The 18,338-nt window shown below is 38.9% G+C and overlaps 1 protein-coding gene across 2 annotated transcripts in view; it reads left to right on the plus strand.

Annotated features, from left to right (window-relative positions):
- Window positions 1-446: 446 nt before the first annotated feature.
- Window positions 447-18,338, plus strand: part of LOC143740640 (uncharacterized) — a 32,751-nt gene continuing 14,859 nt past the window's right edge. Inside the window, exons 1-8 of one of the 2 annotated variants that reach the window (XM_077232639.1) lie at window positions 447-892; window positions 2,025-2,203; window positions 2,639-2,778; window positions 4,639-4,741; window positions 5,171-5,339; window positions 6,611-8,449; window positions 11,630-12,396; window positions 13,966-14,104. In XM_077232639.1, the coding sequence (XP_077088754.1) occupies window positions 2,663-2,778; window positions 4,639-4,741; window positions 5,171-5,339; window positions 6,611-8,449; window positions 11,630-12,396; window positions 13,966-14,104 (3,133 nt within the window). In that variant the 5' untranslated portion in view covers window positions 447-892; window positions 2,025-2,203; window positions 2,639-2,662. Of the gene's footprint in view, window positions 893-913; window positions 1,140-2,024; window positions 2,204-2,638; window positions 2,779-4,638; window positions 4,742-5,170; window positions 5,340-6,610; window positions 8,450-11,629; window positions 12,397-13,965; window positions 14,105-18,338 lie in introns of those variants that run through there. The other variant, XM_077232640.1, reaches the window with a different exon arrangement.

Genomic DNA, 18,338 nt, shown 5'->3' on the forward strand with positions numbered 1-18,338 from the left:
ATTAACATTTGTAGTCTAGTTGTTGTTTTCTTCTTTACTGAGTACACAGAAAAACATAAAAGACGAATATTTGATTTTTTTCATGCTTTATTTAATATAAAGCATGATTATTTAGAAGAGACTGGTAGAAACAGTTTAAATCAATAAACAACTTAAAATATAAAAATTCATATTATTGATAACATCTCAATTTAGAATTTAACATCTGAAGATAAATCATCCATTGTAGTGAAAAAAAACAATATCTGACAAATATGCTAGTTTTTTTTTATTTTTTACAATATGCAAAGTTAAAAAACGGTGTAATTTTAGAACAATCCCTTCAAATCTACAGAAATGTATCTATTTATTTTTGTACCAGGGCGCGTTTTCCTCCTCACGAGTGGCTCTCTCGCTCCTCCTAGTGGCTTGGAAATTGAACGGAATTCCCAACCCCGACAGCAGCTACTGCGCATGCGTGGAAGAAAACTCCATGATTTTTTTTTGGCACGGGATCCTAAGGAAAAATAGGAACTTGGAAACGAAGATAAACTAAAAGCACCACCACTAAGCCACAATCAACCCATCGCTCGCATATGCACTCAGTAAAGACGCGTAGGAGAGCTCTGAACCTTTGAATGAAGCGATCGCACGCTCCGCGGCCGAGCAGGATTCACGCGAAATTGGACGACAATGCAAGGGGCGCAATAAAACCAAGCGTTATTGCTCTTTGTTTTTAAGCAGGACGGCTCGGATGGATGAAGACGCGGGGAAGTGCCTAAAAATCACACGGCGTTCATAACAGCTCAAGCAACGGCGACATTTGCAACTCGAGTCCATCGAGACGCTTGTTCTGTCTTTCGCCTGTGTTGTGCAGCGCGCCGAAGAAGCAGGAAACTTCGTAAACAGAGAGGTACGTAGCCCGCGAGCTAACGAAAGCTAACAGCGCGTCTACACTGTACGCGACGCGTCAAACTCGAACGCTTCCGTTTTAATGTAACGAAGAACCCTTCGTTGGTTAATATCGGAGTGTTATCGCATGTCCTGTAAGCTTACAATAAATGGGATGTTTGGGAATGGGCCAGCTAGCCGTCAATACGCGACATTTGTTTATTCTTCGGGACGTACAGTCTTCAAAAGTAACAGTGCTATACTTAAGCGTATGTATTCCTATTTACTTTACATATTTACGTCCTCCTTTCTCCGAAACTTTGCGCACTTTTTATTCGTGGTAGTTACTAGTTTTCTCTTTAGCTCGCTGCTCCACTAGTAGTCAAATCCCGTCATAGCCGGAGCGTTAGCCGCTTCACAGTCACCCGCCTTAATGCCAGAATAAAAAAAAACCGTTAAAATTTCATTATTTTAGGCTGTGACATCATCTCGATCGGTTACATTTGAATTTTTGACTTGGCGCGTTGAGTTTTAGTTTTAACTGTCACCTTTCACTCTACTGTCAACCATATGTCAGAACTGTACACTTACGAAAAAGTACTGTGTTTTTGGACTTGTACCCTAATACCTCCATGGTATTCAGTGCCAGAAAACCGTGGTACATGAATATGGTGATCAAACATTACTTTGTTGTATATTAGTGTAATCTAAATGTTTAAATATCACCTATAAATGTGAATAATTTTCCAGTGGTTATTGAAAACCGTTAAAAATGGTTTATATTCTTGACTCAAACAATGATGTTGTTTGAGTGAAGAATATAAGCAATTTTTTTCTGGTAACACTTTACATTAAGGTTTTTTAGTTAACATTAGTTAATTTATTTACTAACATGAACTAACAATGAGCAATACATTTGTTACAGTATATTCATCTTTGTTAATATTAGTTAATAAAAATACAGCTGTTCATTTTAGTTCACAGTGCATTAACTAATGTTAACAAATACAACCTTTAATTTAAATAAAGTATTAGTAAATGTTGACATGAGTATTAACTAAGAATAATACATGCTGAAGAAGTATTGGTCATGTTAACTAGGGTAGTTAACTAATGAACCTTATTGTAAAGTGTTAATTTTCATTTGTTTTCAGGTTGTCAGCTTGTGGAGGGTTCCATAAGAGCATCCCAGTCCATTTAAGAGGACCTCAGAGGATTGTGTCCAGACGGATTTGTTGTTCTGTTGCGTTGTGCTTCGTTAATGCTGCGTATATGTCCTCCAAAGGGTGTATTTCACGAATGGTGCTGACCAAGGCTGTATAAAAATGAAAAGGTACAAAGCAAAAGTGCTAAGTTGCAAGATATCGTACACACTGCAATGTTGATCTGCACTACAACTGCATTTATTACATTTTTGTTGCATGATTGTGCGTGCTGAATACAAAAACTCATGATGATTACCGTAATTTAATGCTCAGAAGAGGAGTGACAACCATATTTAGATTCAGTGTGAACACAATTCCAACTTAAATGAGTCTTCACTGTGAATCGATCTTCATCAAATCTAGTTTGAATCTGATTAGAAGCTGGTTTCTGTCACTGATGTATTATAAATGTAGTTGTCACTACAGGATTACACCTATACCTACACTTTATGAATGGCTACTAAATCCATAATAGTCCGATTAAATCCATAGAAGAATGCCATATGAATCGATCTTCATCCAATCTAGTTTGGATCTGAATTGAAACTGGTTTCTGTCTTCAGGAGCTGGATGTGTGTGAGCAGAAAATGACGGGGGGCAGTGAGAGTGCAGCAGGAGAAAAAGATGGAGGTGCGGCGCTCATCGCTCAGATCCCGGTCGGCTGGCAGAGGAAAGTGGGAGATGGGCTTGTGTCTTACATCAGGTACGTCTACACGTTATTTAGCATTGTTTACTGGGACATGTTTGCTGTTCTTCTCAAATATGAACAGTGTTGCTATTAAAAGGACATTGGGAACATTTTTCACCAAGTTGCCTGACAACGATGATTACGCACAGATGTGTGTGAATCAACCGAGCAAACACATGCAAGTGTGTTCAGCTTACACGCTAGGGTTTCTGGTGCGGAGTGTGTTTGACATTAAGGTTTAGTTAGTGTGGAAGAGGTTCTCCAAACTGGTCTGTGGTAGAGTTTATGTGAAGATAAGTATGGTTTGTAAGTGGTTAAGCAAGTGGTGTGTATCAGTCACGTTCTAGAGGTAAAAATACCTCTAGGAATATACAGTTCTAAGACATTAATGCATGATGTTAGCTGACTGCATGATCTGTAATTTAAGCAGATTAAGCTAATTAAAGCAATGGTTACTTACATGTTGTGTTCATAATGATTAAAATAATGTGGAAAAATGTGTATTTTGCATATTGATTCAAAGTTTGGAGTCACCTGAAGTCCTGAAATGCAAGATTACAGTTTATACTACAGGGCTGTTGAATGCTTGAATCTGATTGGTTGATGGACATGTGCAATTATTTTCAGAGAAATGCACGGATAAAGTAGTTCCTGGCAGGTTTCGACCGCATTAGTTTCCATATCACTTCGCCAAATGATTCCAGTTATTTCAAATTTCCTTACAGCCGACAAGAGCAAAAGAACCAAAACCCAGTACAACACTGACCAATCAAATAAATATAGTAAACAATAGGATAAAAACATCAAATTATTTCCATGTTTTTACCAAGAAATTAAGTTTTATTATGTACTCAAACGCACACACAATTACGCTTTGGAATAAGCAATGAATGTGTGTGATGAGATGTGTAAGAAATTAGTCCTACACACAGGAGCTTTTTTTATGGATAAAAACCTGAGAAATGTCTTGAAATACAACATTTGATTCTGAGCAATGTGTTGAGGTAACCCGCGAGCTAACGAAAGCTAACAGTGCGTCTACGCTGTACGCGACGCGTCAAACTCAAACGCTTCCGTTTTAATGTAACGAAGAACCCTTCGTTGGTTAATATCGGAGTGTTATCGCATGTCCTGTAAGCTTACAATAAATGGGATGTTTGGGAATGGGCCAGCTAGCCGTCAATACTCGACATTTGTTTATTCTTTGGGACGTACAGTCTTCAAAAGTACCAATGCTATACTTAAGCGTATGTATTCCTATTTACTTTCCATATTTACGTCCTCCTTTCTCTGAAACTTTGCACACTTTTTTTTCGTGGTAGTTACTAGTTTTCTCTTTAGCCTGCTGCTCCACTAGTAGTCAAATCCCGTCATAGCCGGAGCGTTAGCCGCTTCACAGTCACCCGCCTTAATGCCAGAAAAAGAAAAAAAACATTACAATTTCATGATTTTAGGCTGTGACATCATCTCGATCGTTTACATTTCAATTTTTGACTTGGCGCGTTGAGTTTTAGTTTCAACTGTCACTTTTCACTCTACTGTCAACCATATGTCAGAACTGTACACTAAAACCTGACAAAAAACCTGACAAATGTCTTGAAATACAACATGTGATTCTGAGCAATGTGTTGAGGTATGGTAACTGTAGTAAAAGCGTAAAAATTGACTCTGGTCCTTTTGAATTATTAGAAAATAATAAAGCGTTGTGGCCACGTTACCACCTCGGGTATGTGCATTATTTTCTAAAAATGCCACGGCCTGATCTGATGTCAATAATTCCTTACATAATGCATTTGTCATTGTTACTTGTCAGATATCAAATGAAGTGTAAAAGTAGCTGTCAAACAATGCCATATCAATCTTTTTGTTCTCTAGCCCGAGTGGTACAGTCCTTCGATCTGTGGATGAGGTGAGGGTGTATCTGCGGACAGACGGCACATGTAAGTGTGGTCTCGAGTGCCCGCTTGTCCCAAATAAGGTGAGATCAATTTTCAGTGCTGAAGCCTCCTCATTTATGATGTTTCCAGTGCAAACTTGATTGCAAATTAGGTTTTAATGATGCAGTTATGTTCGTAATGCAATGCTAGCGTACTCCTTACTGCATACTGTGTTTAATAGTACGTGAAACTGATTTATAAAACAATCAACTATGTTGTTGTGTTGCATGTTTTTAGTGTCCGCTCATTATCATTTTATAAATTAACCTGATTATTTTAAGGAAACTTTTAAAATCCTCAACATCCAGTTATTCCATGCATACAGAAAGTTTGCTTGTACAGTAGAAATACGTCATACTTCAGAAATAATAAGAGTGGGCATGCAATTCTGAACAGAGGCTGCAACTTTTTTTTTTCATGCATTTAAATATTAAAGGTAATTAAATAAATGTCATTTTAAATCAACACAGGTCTTTAATTTTGACCCTGCTGCGATGGTCCAAGCTCCTGGTCATCATCCGAGTAAAGTAGAGGAAGACATGACCAAACTCTGTAACCATCGCAGGAAAGTTGATGCCATGGCAGCATTATGCCAAAGCAGGCAACCCTCCCAGCCCCAACCGCCGGCTCAAGCCACAGGTATTGCATCTTAATACACACATTATTCCAACAAAGTTACTTTTTAGAAGGAATTTTACAGGTTCTGTGACATGCTGTCATGACATGTTGAAAGTACGTTACTGTAAACTCATATTTTGGTTTGTTTTTACAAATTGAGGGGCGAGTTGAACTGAATGTCTGATTGATTAACTTTATTGAACCCAGAATATTCCTTTAACGGTTTGTCTTAAGGTAAATTGCAGTATATTTCCATTACTGTTCTCATGGAGTAAAGGTTATTCTCTACATCTTGTATCTAAATATTACCCATTCAAATTATTACATTTGGCTAAAGCATGCAGTTAGTCAGGAGTTTATCTACAGTATTCAGTTTACTACATTATATATATATATATATATATATATATATATATATATATATATATATAAAACAATAGCTCAATTTTATTAGCCATATCAGAATATGATTTAACTAAGTATTCACCCCCTTGGAGTTTTTCATGTTTGGCAGCATTGAATCACAGTGGACTTAAAGTTATAATATGATATAGCAGTTTGCTATAAGGCATGTCTGAGACATTAAAGTCAACTGTAAGAAGATTCTATGGTCTGAATAGACCTAAGTTTTGTTTTAAGCCAGACACTGCTCATAAGTATATTGATGACAGCACTGTTCTAAAATGGACTTGAATACTTGTTCAATGTTTATTTTGTGATTATTAACTTAAAGGGGAATATATTTTGAGCAGTTTTCACATTGTTCAGTGTCACTAAAACTGAAGATCCACTGTGATTAGCATGTAAAACAATGGCTTGTTTTACAACACACCTCACGTTGTCTTACAACACCTCACATAAATAGCTTTTATAGACACTGCATCTCTCCTTTAAGTTCAGCTTTCTTCAGTAAGGTGAGTTGAGTTGTATGTATAATGGCGATCTGTTAAAAAAGATTTAACATGTGAATCCATAACTTATCTTGTAAAAATGTACTTTTTTGTTTTAAGAGAAATCAAACACAAAATATACACTTATTCTCATTCCAAAAACATGAATTTGATCCTTTTCACGGTCAAAAGACTGTCTAGCACCAACCCTTCCTCCTTGCTTGTTCTTCAAATTATTACACGTTCGTAGCACGTATAAACTAGTCAAATCTCGCGATACAATACAAACAACAACACAAAATGTGCATTTATCAAAAAAAAAATCACTCTTAAAATATAAGGAAAAATATTACAATATTGTTAATGTAGCTATGGCTCTAACAGTATGCTTGTTTGTTTAAGGAGGTGTTGTATGTTCAGTGGACAGCAGAGAGCTGAGAGGATCGATTGTGGCTCATGGAGACGGCGCCCATTGCACTTATCCTCCTCCAAGACACAACCAGCCCAAATCCAACATTGGCTTTCCTCTGTCCTCTTCTCGCTCTGTTCTGCAGCAAAACGGTTCCCCTATCTCACGACCTCCAGAACAGGGCTCCCCTTTAAAGAAGCCCCAAACGCCATTGGCATATGCGAAACAGCAGTGGAGCCCTCATCCATCGATCTCCCAAAATATCCCTCAAAGGACAGTGCATAGCCCTGCTTCTCCAAGCAATGTAAAACCCAGTGCGCACACGCATGCTCATCCTCCAGACCCTTCAAACTCCTTTTCCTTATCGCCCTCTTCATCCATAGATCTCAGTGGTCGAGCACATTCACAGGGAGTGAGTGTTAAGTCGCCATCTCCTCTATCACCCTCACGTACCCTAGACGCCTTTTCACCCCACCAACGCTCTCGCCACTCCTCGACGTCTTCGCTCTCGGATCACGGGACCCCAGGGTGTGTCTTCAAACCGTTGAAAGCCACCATGCCATGCTCCTCTCCCAAGCTCCCTCTTGCGCCTTCCAGTCCATGCAGTCGCTTGGAGGGAATTCTTCAGCACTACAAAGACTGTAGCACCTCCAATGCTAACCAAAGCAACCATCTGTCGTTGGTGCATCCCAATGTAGCCGACAAGAGGAACGGATTGAGTTCTACTCAAGGACAAGAGTTGCTTGGCGTTCCTTTTGGACAAATTCTCAACCAACAGAAGATCCAGCAAAAGAGTCACATCAATAACTCCTTCCCAGCTAGCAGCCTTCTTTCTGCCGCCGCTAAAGCGCAGTTGGCCAACCAGAAAACCCCTAGCCAGCCCAACGCATCCGATGCGCTCGCCACACTTCCTCTTACTAGCCTGGACAAGGAGCAACACTCAAAGGTATTGATTAGCACTTTAAACAGTAGCGTCCACCCTACATCCGCCAGAACGCAATCCCTCACCGCTTTGTTGCTCCCACATTCCCCTTCCCTTTCCCCGGCTTCGCCCGCTGAGAAAAACCTACGGCGCAAACGGCAAAGGCATTCGCCCACCGTTTTAAGCATGCGGAAAGACTCACACTTGGGTCGGAGTCCGGATCTATCCGGGCCTCCGATGCTCATCTCCCCATGCCTTTCCCCAAATTCTCCTCCCGTATCTCACTTAGACAACCACCGGGTATCCGTCGCTCCTCCGAATGCCTCCTTCTCGAACAGTTCTCTTAGGTTGCAGGATTCGGAGGAAGGAAGGAAACCCGGACTTTGTAATTCAATCCCTCTTTCCTCTCCATCCCAGCCGCTTTCTGCTCTACTTCAGCTTCTTAGCATGCAAAGCGCAACCCAGCAATCCAGTGGGGCAATTGCCATTCCTGGACACCGGCACACAAACACATTGCCCTCTTCACCCAGACCCATCACTCCACAGACACCCCATTGCGAAGGACAGTCCACATTACGAGTACCCAACCCGCAACCTCAACCCCAAAGCACAGTGCCCATTCCCGAAACTCCTTCCCAGCTGCCCCAATCCCAACCCTTTACTTTAATGGGTGACGAAACAACCATGAACCTCAAAACCACCTCCGGCAACACCTTCCTGAACTTGAGCCAGCCCCACACGGGCACGACGCCGGACCTCAACAGCTCGATTCTGAGCATGATGAACCAGATGTCCTCGACCTCCTGCTTCCCGGAGAAAAGTTACGAGCCCAAAACGACAGAGACTTGCCCTGACCACAACACCTACCAAATTAGCCAGTCAAATCACAACCAAGGTGTGGAAAATAAAGGTAAGACTTCTTTTCTTGTGTTTCTTGGGGCAATTTTGAACCAGGGACTTGATTTACAAAAATCTTCTTAAGAAAGTAGTTAAGAAGTTATGTTATACAAATATAGACAAATACCTGTAATCAATCATTTTATCCCTTAAAACTCTTAAAAAAAATCTTTGATCACCAGAATGACACACCGGTATTTAAATGTTTTTTTTCTTGAAAAAAAAATTCTTCATGGCTTGAATGTAACTCGACACCCTTGACTCATTTAGTAAATGCGATTCTATGAATATGCAAATGAGCCCTTCCTCCATTCACTCACAGCTCAGAGATTCACTCGTTGATGATCACACGTTGATCTGATTGGCTACAACAGGGGTATTCAATTAAAGTTCCAAGATTTCCTGTCTCTTTATTTCCTTTCCCAGCCGAGGTCCAGACAATACTACTTTGGAACAGTTATACATTTCCATCAAGACAGTTGTAGTACTTTGTAAAAGAAAAAACACTCAAAATAGTCATCGAAGATGAGAATGTTGGGCCCTGAGAGCCACAACAATTAGGTTAAAGATATTTTACCAAAAATGTTTCCAAAAAAAGTAACTATTAACAAGCTATTTTTATTTATTTTACTCAAAGCAATAAACTAAAAACAAACAATGTACATATTCTAATAACATAACTCTCATGAGGACAAAACAAAGTTTTTTTTGTCCTTGCCATCTCTACATAATTTTCCAAATTCTAACAGTTTATTATTAAATGCTCTTCAAATGCTGATTAATAATGCTAAATGTATGATAAAAATGTCTAAAGATGCCACATATTAAAGGTGCAATGTGTAAAAATTTTGAGTATCTATTAACAGAAATGCAATATGACATCCATAACTATGTGTTCAGTGGTGTATAAAGAACTTACTTAATAAACCGTAATGTTTTAATACCTTAGAATGAGGCATTTATATCTACATATGCGCGGGAATCCCCTTCTATGAAGGTCGACAAATTGTGACTTCATGTTTCTACCGTAGCCGACAGCGAACAAACAGCGTTACAGAGCGCGTTTCGTCACTACCTTGAAAGAGAAGCCACAGAAAGCTAGAAGCTAGCCATAAACACCGTGAGTAATGACTTTTCCTTTGTCAGTGGTGTAAATATGTAGTTGGATTGTTTCATGTAACTTCATTCTTCTCGCTGTGTTATGGCTTTGCTATGTGTGGATAAATGTGCGGGTTACGTTCGTGAGACAGCTGATTAGTACTCTTGTCATTGACCGTAAAACAGTAACAGGAATCACCAACCCCTCGATCTTGGAAGCATTTTAAGTCGATCGAGTTCCCAAAATCAGAGAAAAAAAGCCTATTGTGTGTAGTAAATGGTGTGTAGGGGATGCGGAGGCGCGCGCGCTGTTACAATCACGTCATTTTTGCCGCACGCACCTTTGGGCTCATGCGGACGCGTAGAGTTTAAACAAGGCTTAACGCTTTAACCAGCTCAGCCACAGTAACAGCTCATATTAGCCAGATAAACTTTTACTACCCTGTTAGAAAAAATATATAGTTGCATAGTTTCATGTGGTTCTTCTCCCTCGCTGTATTATGGGTTTGCTATGTGGGGAGAAATGTGCTGGTTACGTTCGTGAGACAATCAACTAATTACTATTATTATATTACGTATTAAGACCCTTGATCCTCACCTGACTATGGCTTTGTAAACTTTATCCATCATGTGGTTTATAATGGACTGTGGTACAGAAACTTGGTTTACTCTGGCTATTCTCTGCCGTCTCAGACGACGATGTTTGTACCGTTTTAGCCACCGTAGCTTCTTCGAAAGGGAGGGGTGAGCGGTGGGCTGAGCCTTTAGTGTAAACTCGCAACCGAACCGCTAGATATCGCTAAAAGTCACACACTGCACCTTTAACATGTCTCAAACATGGTTTATTTATACAGTCGGAGTCATCGGTATGACAGATAAAAATAATTGTATTAGCTTCATTCTCGTTTTCTGCAGCGTTTTAGCAAAAGTATATATTTTGCTGCTACTTCTGCTACTGTTGGTATTAAAATAACCGTGTCGTCTACAGCTCTTAATGCGGTGCTTTACGTTTTTAGCGAGGAAGAGAGAAGCAACGTGCACAGAGCAGAAGATGATATATATATATATATATATATATATATATAGGAATATAAATATAGATAAAGCAGAAACACCAGCGATTTCAAACCGTGTTTTTGAGACTGTCTTTGGTTCACTGCAGTTTTAAGAAGATACTCAGCAATGCTGTCGACTTATGAATTTACACATGATTTGTCTTAAAGTAGAGCTGCACGATTATCACAAAAATCATAATTGCCGATTATTCCCTTGAAATTATAATTGCGATTATTTTTTTTACTTATTTACATTGAATATATATAGGCGTATTACAATACATGTTTACACAAAAATTGTTAACACACACAAGTACTGTCCCCCTTTACTTAACATACACATCAATTGTAAGAATGACTAATAGTAAAGACTACTAATAGATAAACATTAGGACTATGCTAAAGCAATTAAATAGCAGTCCCAAACTAGTTTTTGTTAATACAATGTTGATATGAGGCACCACAGTCATTTAAACATATAAAAAAATAACACAAAGTGGATATAAAGTGGCATTTTGGGGTTATGGAAACGACACTTACATGGTGAATAAACAATACTAACAAGAACTGTTAATGAAACAGCTCCTGGTGAATAGAATGAAAATCACACCTGCATGGAAATCCTTCTCAGCTAACACGTGATTTATCGGTATTTTACTTTTATTTCGTGACTTACTAATTTACATTGTAACGACGTTGCTCGTAGTTTCTTTTGCACTTTATACAGTGAAGCGATACACAGCGCGCGCCGCCGCATTTGCGCTTCCAATTGAAGAGTGTGCGCTACGAGCACAGTATAACGGCTGACAGGACAGTAAGTCAGTTTTTCTGAGGTGAAAGTCTTTTTATTTCAGCGTACACTTACGTCACTGCCTGGTAGTCGTGATTCGTCTCTCATAACATAATTATGCTCTAAACACACACACGCAGAGTGGATATTCTTTTGTAATCGCGGCTTTGAACGATTACGTAATCGTGAAATGTTTTCGAAGAGCTTTTGGTTTTGGGTTGTCTGTCTTACACTTGTGTTTTCTTTGCAGGTCCTGTAGAGACGATGGATCACCCGGACTCGGACGCGAGATTGCTGGGTGGTTGTGTTCCCGACCACGGCCTCTCTCTATCCGGCTCCTCATCTTCCGAGCTTTCCAATCCCGGTGTTTCCCTACCGCTAGCAGAGGCTTTTCCCTTCATGACCCAAGAACAGCTCCTCCAGCTTCTCTCCTCCAATGCCGGTCTACCTTCTCTTCTTCCACCCTTCCTCGGATCCCTACCTTTAGGACTTTGGACGGGCGGCACTCAATCCCAGCATCCCCAGCAAACCAGTGGCGTCCTAAACCAGGGCGCTCATCTCAACGTCATAAACCAGGGCGATCTTCCTCTCAACCTCGTGAGCCTTTTAAACCCACCTGGTTCGGCTCCAGCTCTTCCCTCTGTTGCCGGGATTGAAGGTGGTGAAAAACCCCCAGGGCTTCAAGCCCTCCTCATGGCTTCTTTGCTTCTCGGGCAGAATCCAGCCGCCATGTTGCCCTTGCCCGCACTCAACCTCGAGCTTCCTACGCCTCAACAACAGGTCTTTCCGGATGGAGTATCTCTGGAGAAAACGCCTACTCTTCTGGACTCTGTTTTGATGGGGCCGGGGCTCCTGGAGGCTCTTCAAACTCTTCAAACAGACGGCCAGTCGCTTCTTCTTTCCGCACCTCTCACTCCTCCCGCCTTCTTGTCCCTCAATCCCGCTCTTCTGGCGGCGGCTCTCGCCCAGACTGAACCCCTTCCCAACCACACACCATCCCCCCCGCCTCATTCTCAGGTATACACACAGGCCAACACAAATTGCATGTGCACATACAGTCTGAATGCTGTGTTGTCTACTATGACAGGGTTTCCCAACCCTAGTGGTAGACAGTGGAACTGCATGTGATTTGTGAGATTTTAAAATCCCCCTGTAGTCAATAAATTCATCCCGTAAAACTCATCAAAATGACATATTTAAAAGTTTTTTCCTTGAAAAAAAATGTTTATGCGTTAAAATAGCTTGAATGTAAATAGCTTGAGACTCGACACCTTTGCCTCATTTAGTATGCGTGGTTCTATGAATATGCAAATGAGCCCCGCCTCCACTCACTCACTCAGCTCAGAGATCCACTCGTTGACGATCACACGTTGATCTGATTGGTTACAAGGTAGTTTGTGACATCAGAAACACCAGCGATTTTAAACCGTGTGTTTGAGACTGTCTTTGGTTCACTGCAGTTTTAAGGAGAAAATACTCAGCAATGCTTTCGACTTATGAATTTACACATGATTTGTCTTAAAGTATATTAAAAACACCAGATAGACATATAAACAACATTAAAAGCTGTATTTTGACCACAGGGGGACTTTAACACAAAAGTGAAAACTTTAAATGGGTAATTTTTGACCTCAAAATTTACAGGGAAATTTAAAAAAAAAAAATTATATTCTTTGCATTGATGTTATTTTATGCACACTTATGCACATTTTAACTCCAAACCTCCACATTGTCAGCAGCCCATTACATTACATTTACTGTAATGCAAAACAAATAATGATGCATTATTTTAATTGTAATTTGAAAAACTCCTTGTATCTGAATGATTGGCATTAATTACAACTAACAACCCTTTAATAAAAATAGCCTTCATTTTATCTGATGTATTCTAGTAGGTTAGACTAGTGCGCTTGTGCATTTAGAGTGTGTGATTTAGTCTATTAAAATGCATTATTATGACCTCAATATTTAAGATAAGGGGGCAAAAATACCTTTGTATGTCTTTTAAATTTATATAATTTAATATAGTTAATCAATATCACACGAAGTGCCGTTTTTTTCTCTAAATATCAGCATGATTAAATGTGATAATGTTTTTATACAAGTTAATTAAATACACAAGAATTTTTATGAAATATGAAGAATATTAAAAACTTTAGGAGTCTCTGTCCACAGCAGGCCTAAACGTACCAACACATTAAACACCCTTAGCAAAAAATAGTCTAATTATGATAAAATCACAGAAAATGTTGCGATATCATTTTTTAAAAAAGTTTTTTTTCATCAAATTTTTTTTTTAAGTTTCAACTGTGACAGAAAAATATATTACAGATTCAATTAACTATATACAAACCTATGTGATATAATTTTTTGGTCAATGTCACACACGAAAAAACTATTTTGGTGACGTTTTCTAACTCAGAATGCCAATGCTAAATTGCAGGGGTCAAATATCAGGAACATTCAGCTTTCAATGTTTGAGAATCCTTGTACTATAGGGTTGTTGTAAATTTCCTCATGATATTTCCATATGGAATATAGTACATGCATCTTGTGCAATACATATATGATTGTGTGTGGCTTTAGGAGACTCTGTCCAGCTCTACTCTAGTTTCTACCTCGGTGTCCTGCGGCCCAGAAGTGTGTGATCCGCTGGACGAGCAAGACAAGAACAACACCCAGACACCTCATTTCCTGCCGCATCTACTCGCCCCTGGGGTTCTGGGTAAGTGGATCAGTCTTTAATCCAAATACCAAAATTAACACACATTCTTGTACTAATACATCATTACAAACAAAAGTCATATCTATTAACATTAGTCGATGCACTGTGAAATAACATGAACAATTGTATTTTCATTAATGAATTATGGGGCATATATTTTTACAGCATTTTTTAATCTTTGTTAATGTTAACTAAGACAAGACAAGTCAGCTTTATTTAAATATTGCTTTATACAATACAGATTGTTTCAAAGCAGCTTTACAGAGATAACAGGAACATGATGTGTTTCGGCTGAAGTCAGTGTTTATTCAGTTCTATTGTAAAGAGCATCAAGTATTAAATTGATTCATTTCATCTATAAAGCAGTTCTGCAGAAAACAGGGATGTCATCATCCATCTCAGTTCAGTTCTTATACAGAAGCGTTAGTAGTCAGATCAATAATACTGTTGAATATTAAAATCCCCCTGTAGTCCATAATTGTATCCCTTAAAACTCATCTTTGATCACCAAAATTACATATTTAAATGTTTTTTCCTTGGAAAAATAATCTTCATGCCTTAAAATATCTTGAGTGTAACTCGACACCCTTGCCTCATTTAGTATGCGTGGTTCTATGAATATGCAAATGAGCCCCGCCTCCACTCACTCACTCACTCCACTGGTTGACGATCACACGTTGATCTGATTGGTTACAAGGTAGTTTGTGACGTCAGAAACACCAGCGATTTCTAACCGTGTTTGAGACTGTCTTTGGTTCACTGCAGTTTTAAGGAGAAAATACTCAGCAATGCTGTCGACTTATGAATTTACACATGATTTGTCTTAAAGCATATTAAAAACACCACATAGACACATAAACAATAGGGGTGTAACAATACATCGATATGGACGCATCGATCAAACATCTAACGATACGATTAGGGATGCACCGATCCGCATTTTTTCACTTCCGATCCCGATACCTGAATTTGGATATCGGCCGATACCGATACTATTCCGATACCAGAGCTGTGTTTGCTTTAATATTATTATTATTATTATTGTTGATTTTATATGATGCTGCAATAAACTTCTCTCTACAGGCAAGTATGATATGTATGCATGTATGTCCCAAAAGGCAACTTGAGGTAAGTATAAGGTTAGAAACAAATAAGAGACAATAAGTGTAGGCACCAGCACCAAATCTGGTAAAACGTTACACATTGCTGTTTGTATTGTTGTAAAATACATTCATAAAAAACAAGATAACAAAAATCAAAAAGATAAATTATTTTATATATGGTCTAGCTAGTATAAAATTAAGACATTTTTTTAATGTATAGCACAGCTGTTTATTGAGGCAGCAACATATGATAGATGGGACATTTAATAATCTTTCATTGCGCAAAAGTATTATGATATGATTATGAAAGACTCCAATACAGTGCGGCACAAAGCGCTTATGCGCATCCCGAGCGCAGAATGATGCGCTTGAAGCAACATGGAGTCACAGCGCGCAGCGCGTCGAGTCCGCATTGAAAAGTTCAACGCACAAAGGAAAGACATATTGATGCGTAGTGTATTGTACAGTATCTATCTATGCAATAGTTTATTCAGCCTTTTCTTTTAACAGTTTTAAATTTCAGTTACTGTGTGCTTGAAGAACAATTATAGTGCTCTCCAGTGTTGTGATCTAACAGACACACGTTAAAAAGTAACATGATTAAGGTACAGCAAGTCCAGCAAGATAATCATTTTATCCGAAACCATAGAGCTTTATCTACAGATCAAGTATAATAATAGTAATTGAATCATCTTGGAGAGTTTCATCGAGTTGACTGTCATAACCGAACGCGACGCGCTGTTGAATGCTGAATGAAGAATGATTGACAGCCGCAGCGGAGGGAACAGTTTACGTGATCTTGAATTTAATGACTTAAATATTCATTTCTATCTCACATTATACTATAGAATGGCTTCAGAACACTTATAATATAGTGCACGAACACTTAATGGTGCTTTATAATACGTTTGTGGGGCTTAACAATAACACAATAGTAAACACACAATATCGGATTTAGATCGGCCTCGTCTGACCGATACCCGATCCGGCAAAAATGGCTGTATCGGAGCCGATACCGATACTGGATCGGATCGGCCCCATCCCTAGATACGATGCATCGATGCCACTCATAAAATATCGATATACGGTAACGTTACCTTCATTTTGACACTCTCCACATCCTCACGTAACTTTTCTCAGCTGAAATAGACGCCTGACAAGATTGACTGAACCCTTTGTCACAAAAGCCGGTATTTTCCACTGTCAAGGCATCGCGAGTTCATGTTTTACAGCAGAAACGACAAGCACCCTTGTTGCTTGTGAACACAACCCGAAAAGTCTGTTTTAGCGAATCAGTGCGCAGTATTCAGGTCAGGTGACAAGGCTGCTAGTCACTTTGAAAAGACGCGCTAGCTGAGAGGAGTTTCGTCAAAGCTGATTAAAAGTGATCGATGATGGATTTCAATGAACTTCATGAACCCGTGATATCTCCTTTGAGGGGTAAAAGGAAAATAAAAGCTGAAACTTTTTCACGGGATCTTGCTAAAACAGCTCGTTAGTGGTGAGGGAAAAGCTCTCTGTATTGCGTGTACGTTAATCACAACAACAAAGTTTGACAGGCGTCTATATCAGCTGAGGAGATTAACGTTACAAAGATTAAGTGTTTTATTATGTATCATAGCAATTACTTGTGGAGTTATCTGCTTTTGCCACACACACACAAAAAAAATACATATATATATATATATATATAAATACTCTCAATGAACTTTAATTTTATAAGTTACCTGTATTTTTTTTTGTTATTTTTACTTAATCAAAACAACCCAGCTGCAGTTTGATTGATATTCAAATGCACAAAAAAAAAAAAAAAACATGATATATGAAAATGAACAAAAACGGAGTTATCTGTTCATCAGTTGTTTTTTTTACTTGTAACTTGTAACAAACAACTTGTAGGCTAAATGTCCCAATTGGGAGAGGGTGTGCAATTTTCAAAGAGTTTAAACTTTCATGTTATATATTTTTGAATGCATTTGTGTATTAATAAACCTAACTGGTTGTGTACACTTGGCACATAATATCTAAAAATCGATAAGTCGCTTGATATAGCATCGAATCGTATCGCAGAATTTTTTGAGGTATCGGTAAATATCGTATCGCTGGCTGAGAGAATCGATATCGTATCGTGATGAACTGTCCGATTTACACCCCTAATAAACAACATTTAAAAGCTTGATTTTCAATTTAATTGTCCTCAACTAAGCAAGCCAAGGAACCCAAACTCCCATCAGGTGACAGAATGGAGAAAAAACCCAGTTCTCCTCTGGCCAACCAACGAAAAAACACTGTGTCGTTATGATTCAGGCTACATCACAACTCAGAATTCAGATCAGAATCATTAGCATTCAGATATTTATCCAGTTCCTTTTACTTGAAGATGGATTCATCATGCTGGTATGGAGCTGAAGCTGGTCATAGGGTCTGTGTGAAGGACCGGTCTGGTTCTTGTGTCTGTTGTGGTCGTGTCTAGATTGCGGTCCACCTCTGATCTGGATACGGACCGGATCGGATCTGGCTGACTACGGTAACCTCGGGATAAGGATGAGACAGACAGGCTAACATCGGGTGTTATAGGAAGTGTTCCCGGTTCTTCTGACCCGGTTTATACAGCCTAACAATCATTTAACTGATTTGAATAATAGAAATTGATAATGTTCTATGTGTATGCCAGGTTAAAGAGATGTGTTTTTAGTCTAAATTTAAACTGACAGAGTGTGTCTACTTATCGAACAATGCGAGGAGGACTTTTCCAGAGTTTTGGTGCTAAATAGGAAAAGGATCTAACGCCAGCAATTAAAGGACTATAATGTGTTAAGAGCTCGCTCAAGTAAAGGGGAGCTAAACCATTTATTGCGGTGTATACATATTAAAATATTGCTGATTACGTACAATGTTTAATAGGGAGCAAATGCAGTCTTGACAGAACCGGGCTAATATGGTCATACTATATTACATACATCCAGGAAGAACCCGTTTAGACCAGCTGGAGTTTGTTTATTAAGCGTGCAGGGCAGCCACCCAGTAGAGCTTTACAATAATCTATAATAATCACATTTTGTTTTTGTGTTATTATGTGTGTGTGTAGATTTTAATAACATTTTTATTTTTACTTGTAGTTTATTTAGAGC

This window comes from Siphateles boraxobius, unplaced genomic scaffold (genome assembly GCF_051911475.1).
Source record: "Siphateles boraxobius isolate OS27281-9 unplaced genomic scaffold, OSU_SipBor_1 179, whole genome shotgun sequence".
Taxonomy (NCBI): domain Eukaryota; kingdom Metazoa; phylum Chordata; class Actinopteri; order Cypriniformes; family Leuciscidae; genus Siphateles; species Siphateles boraxobius.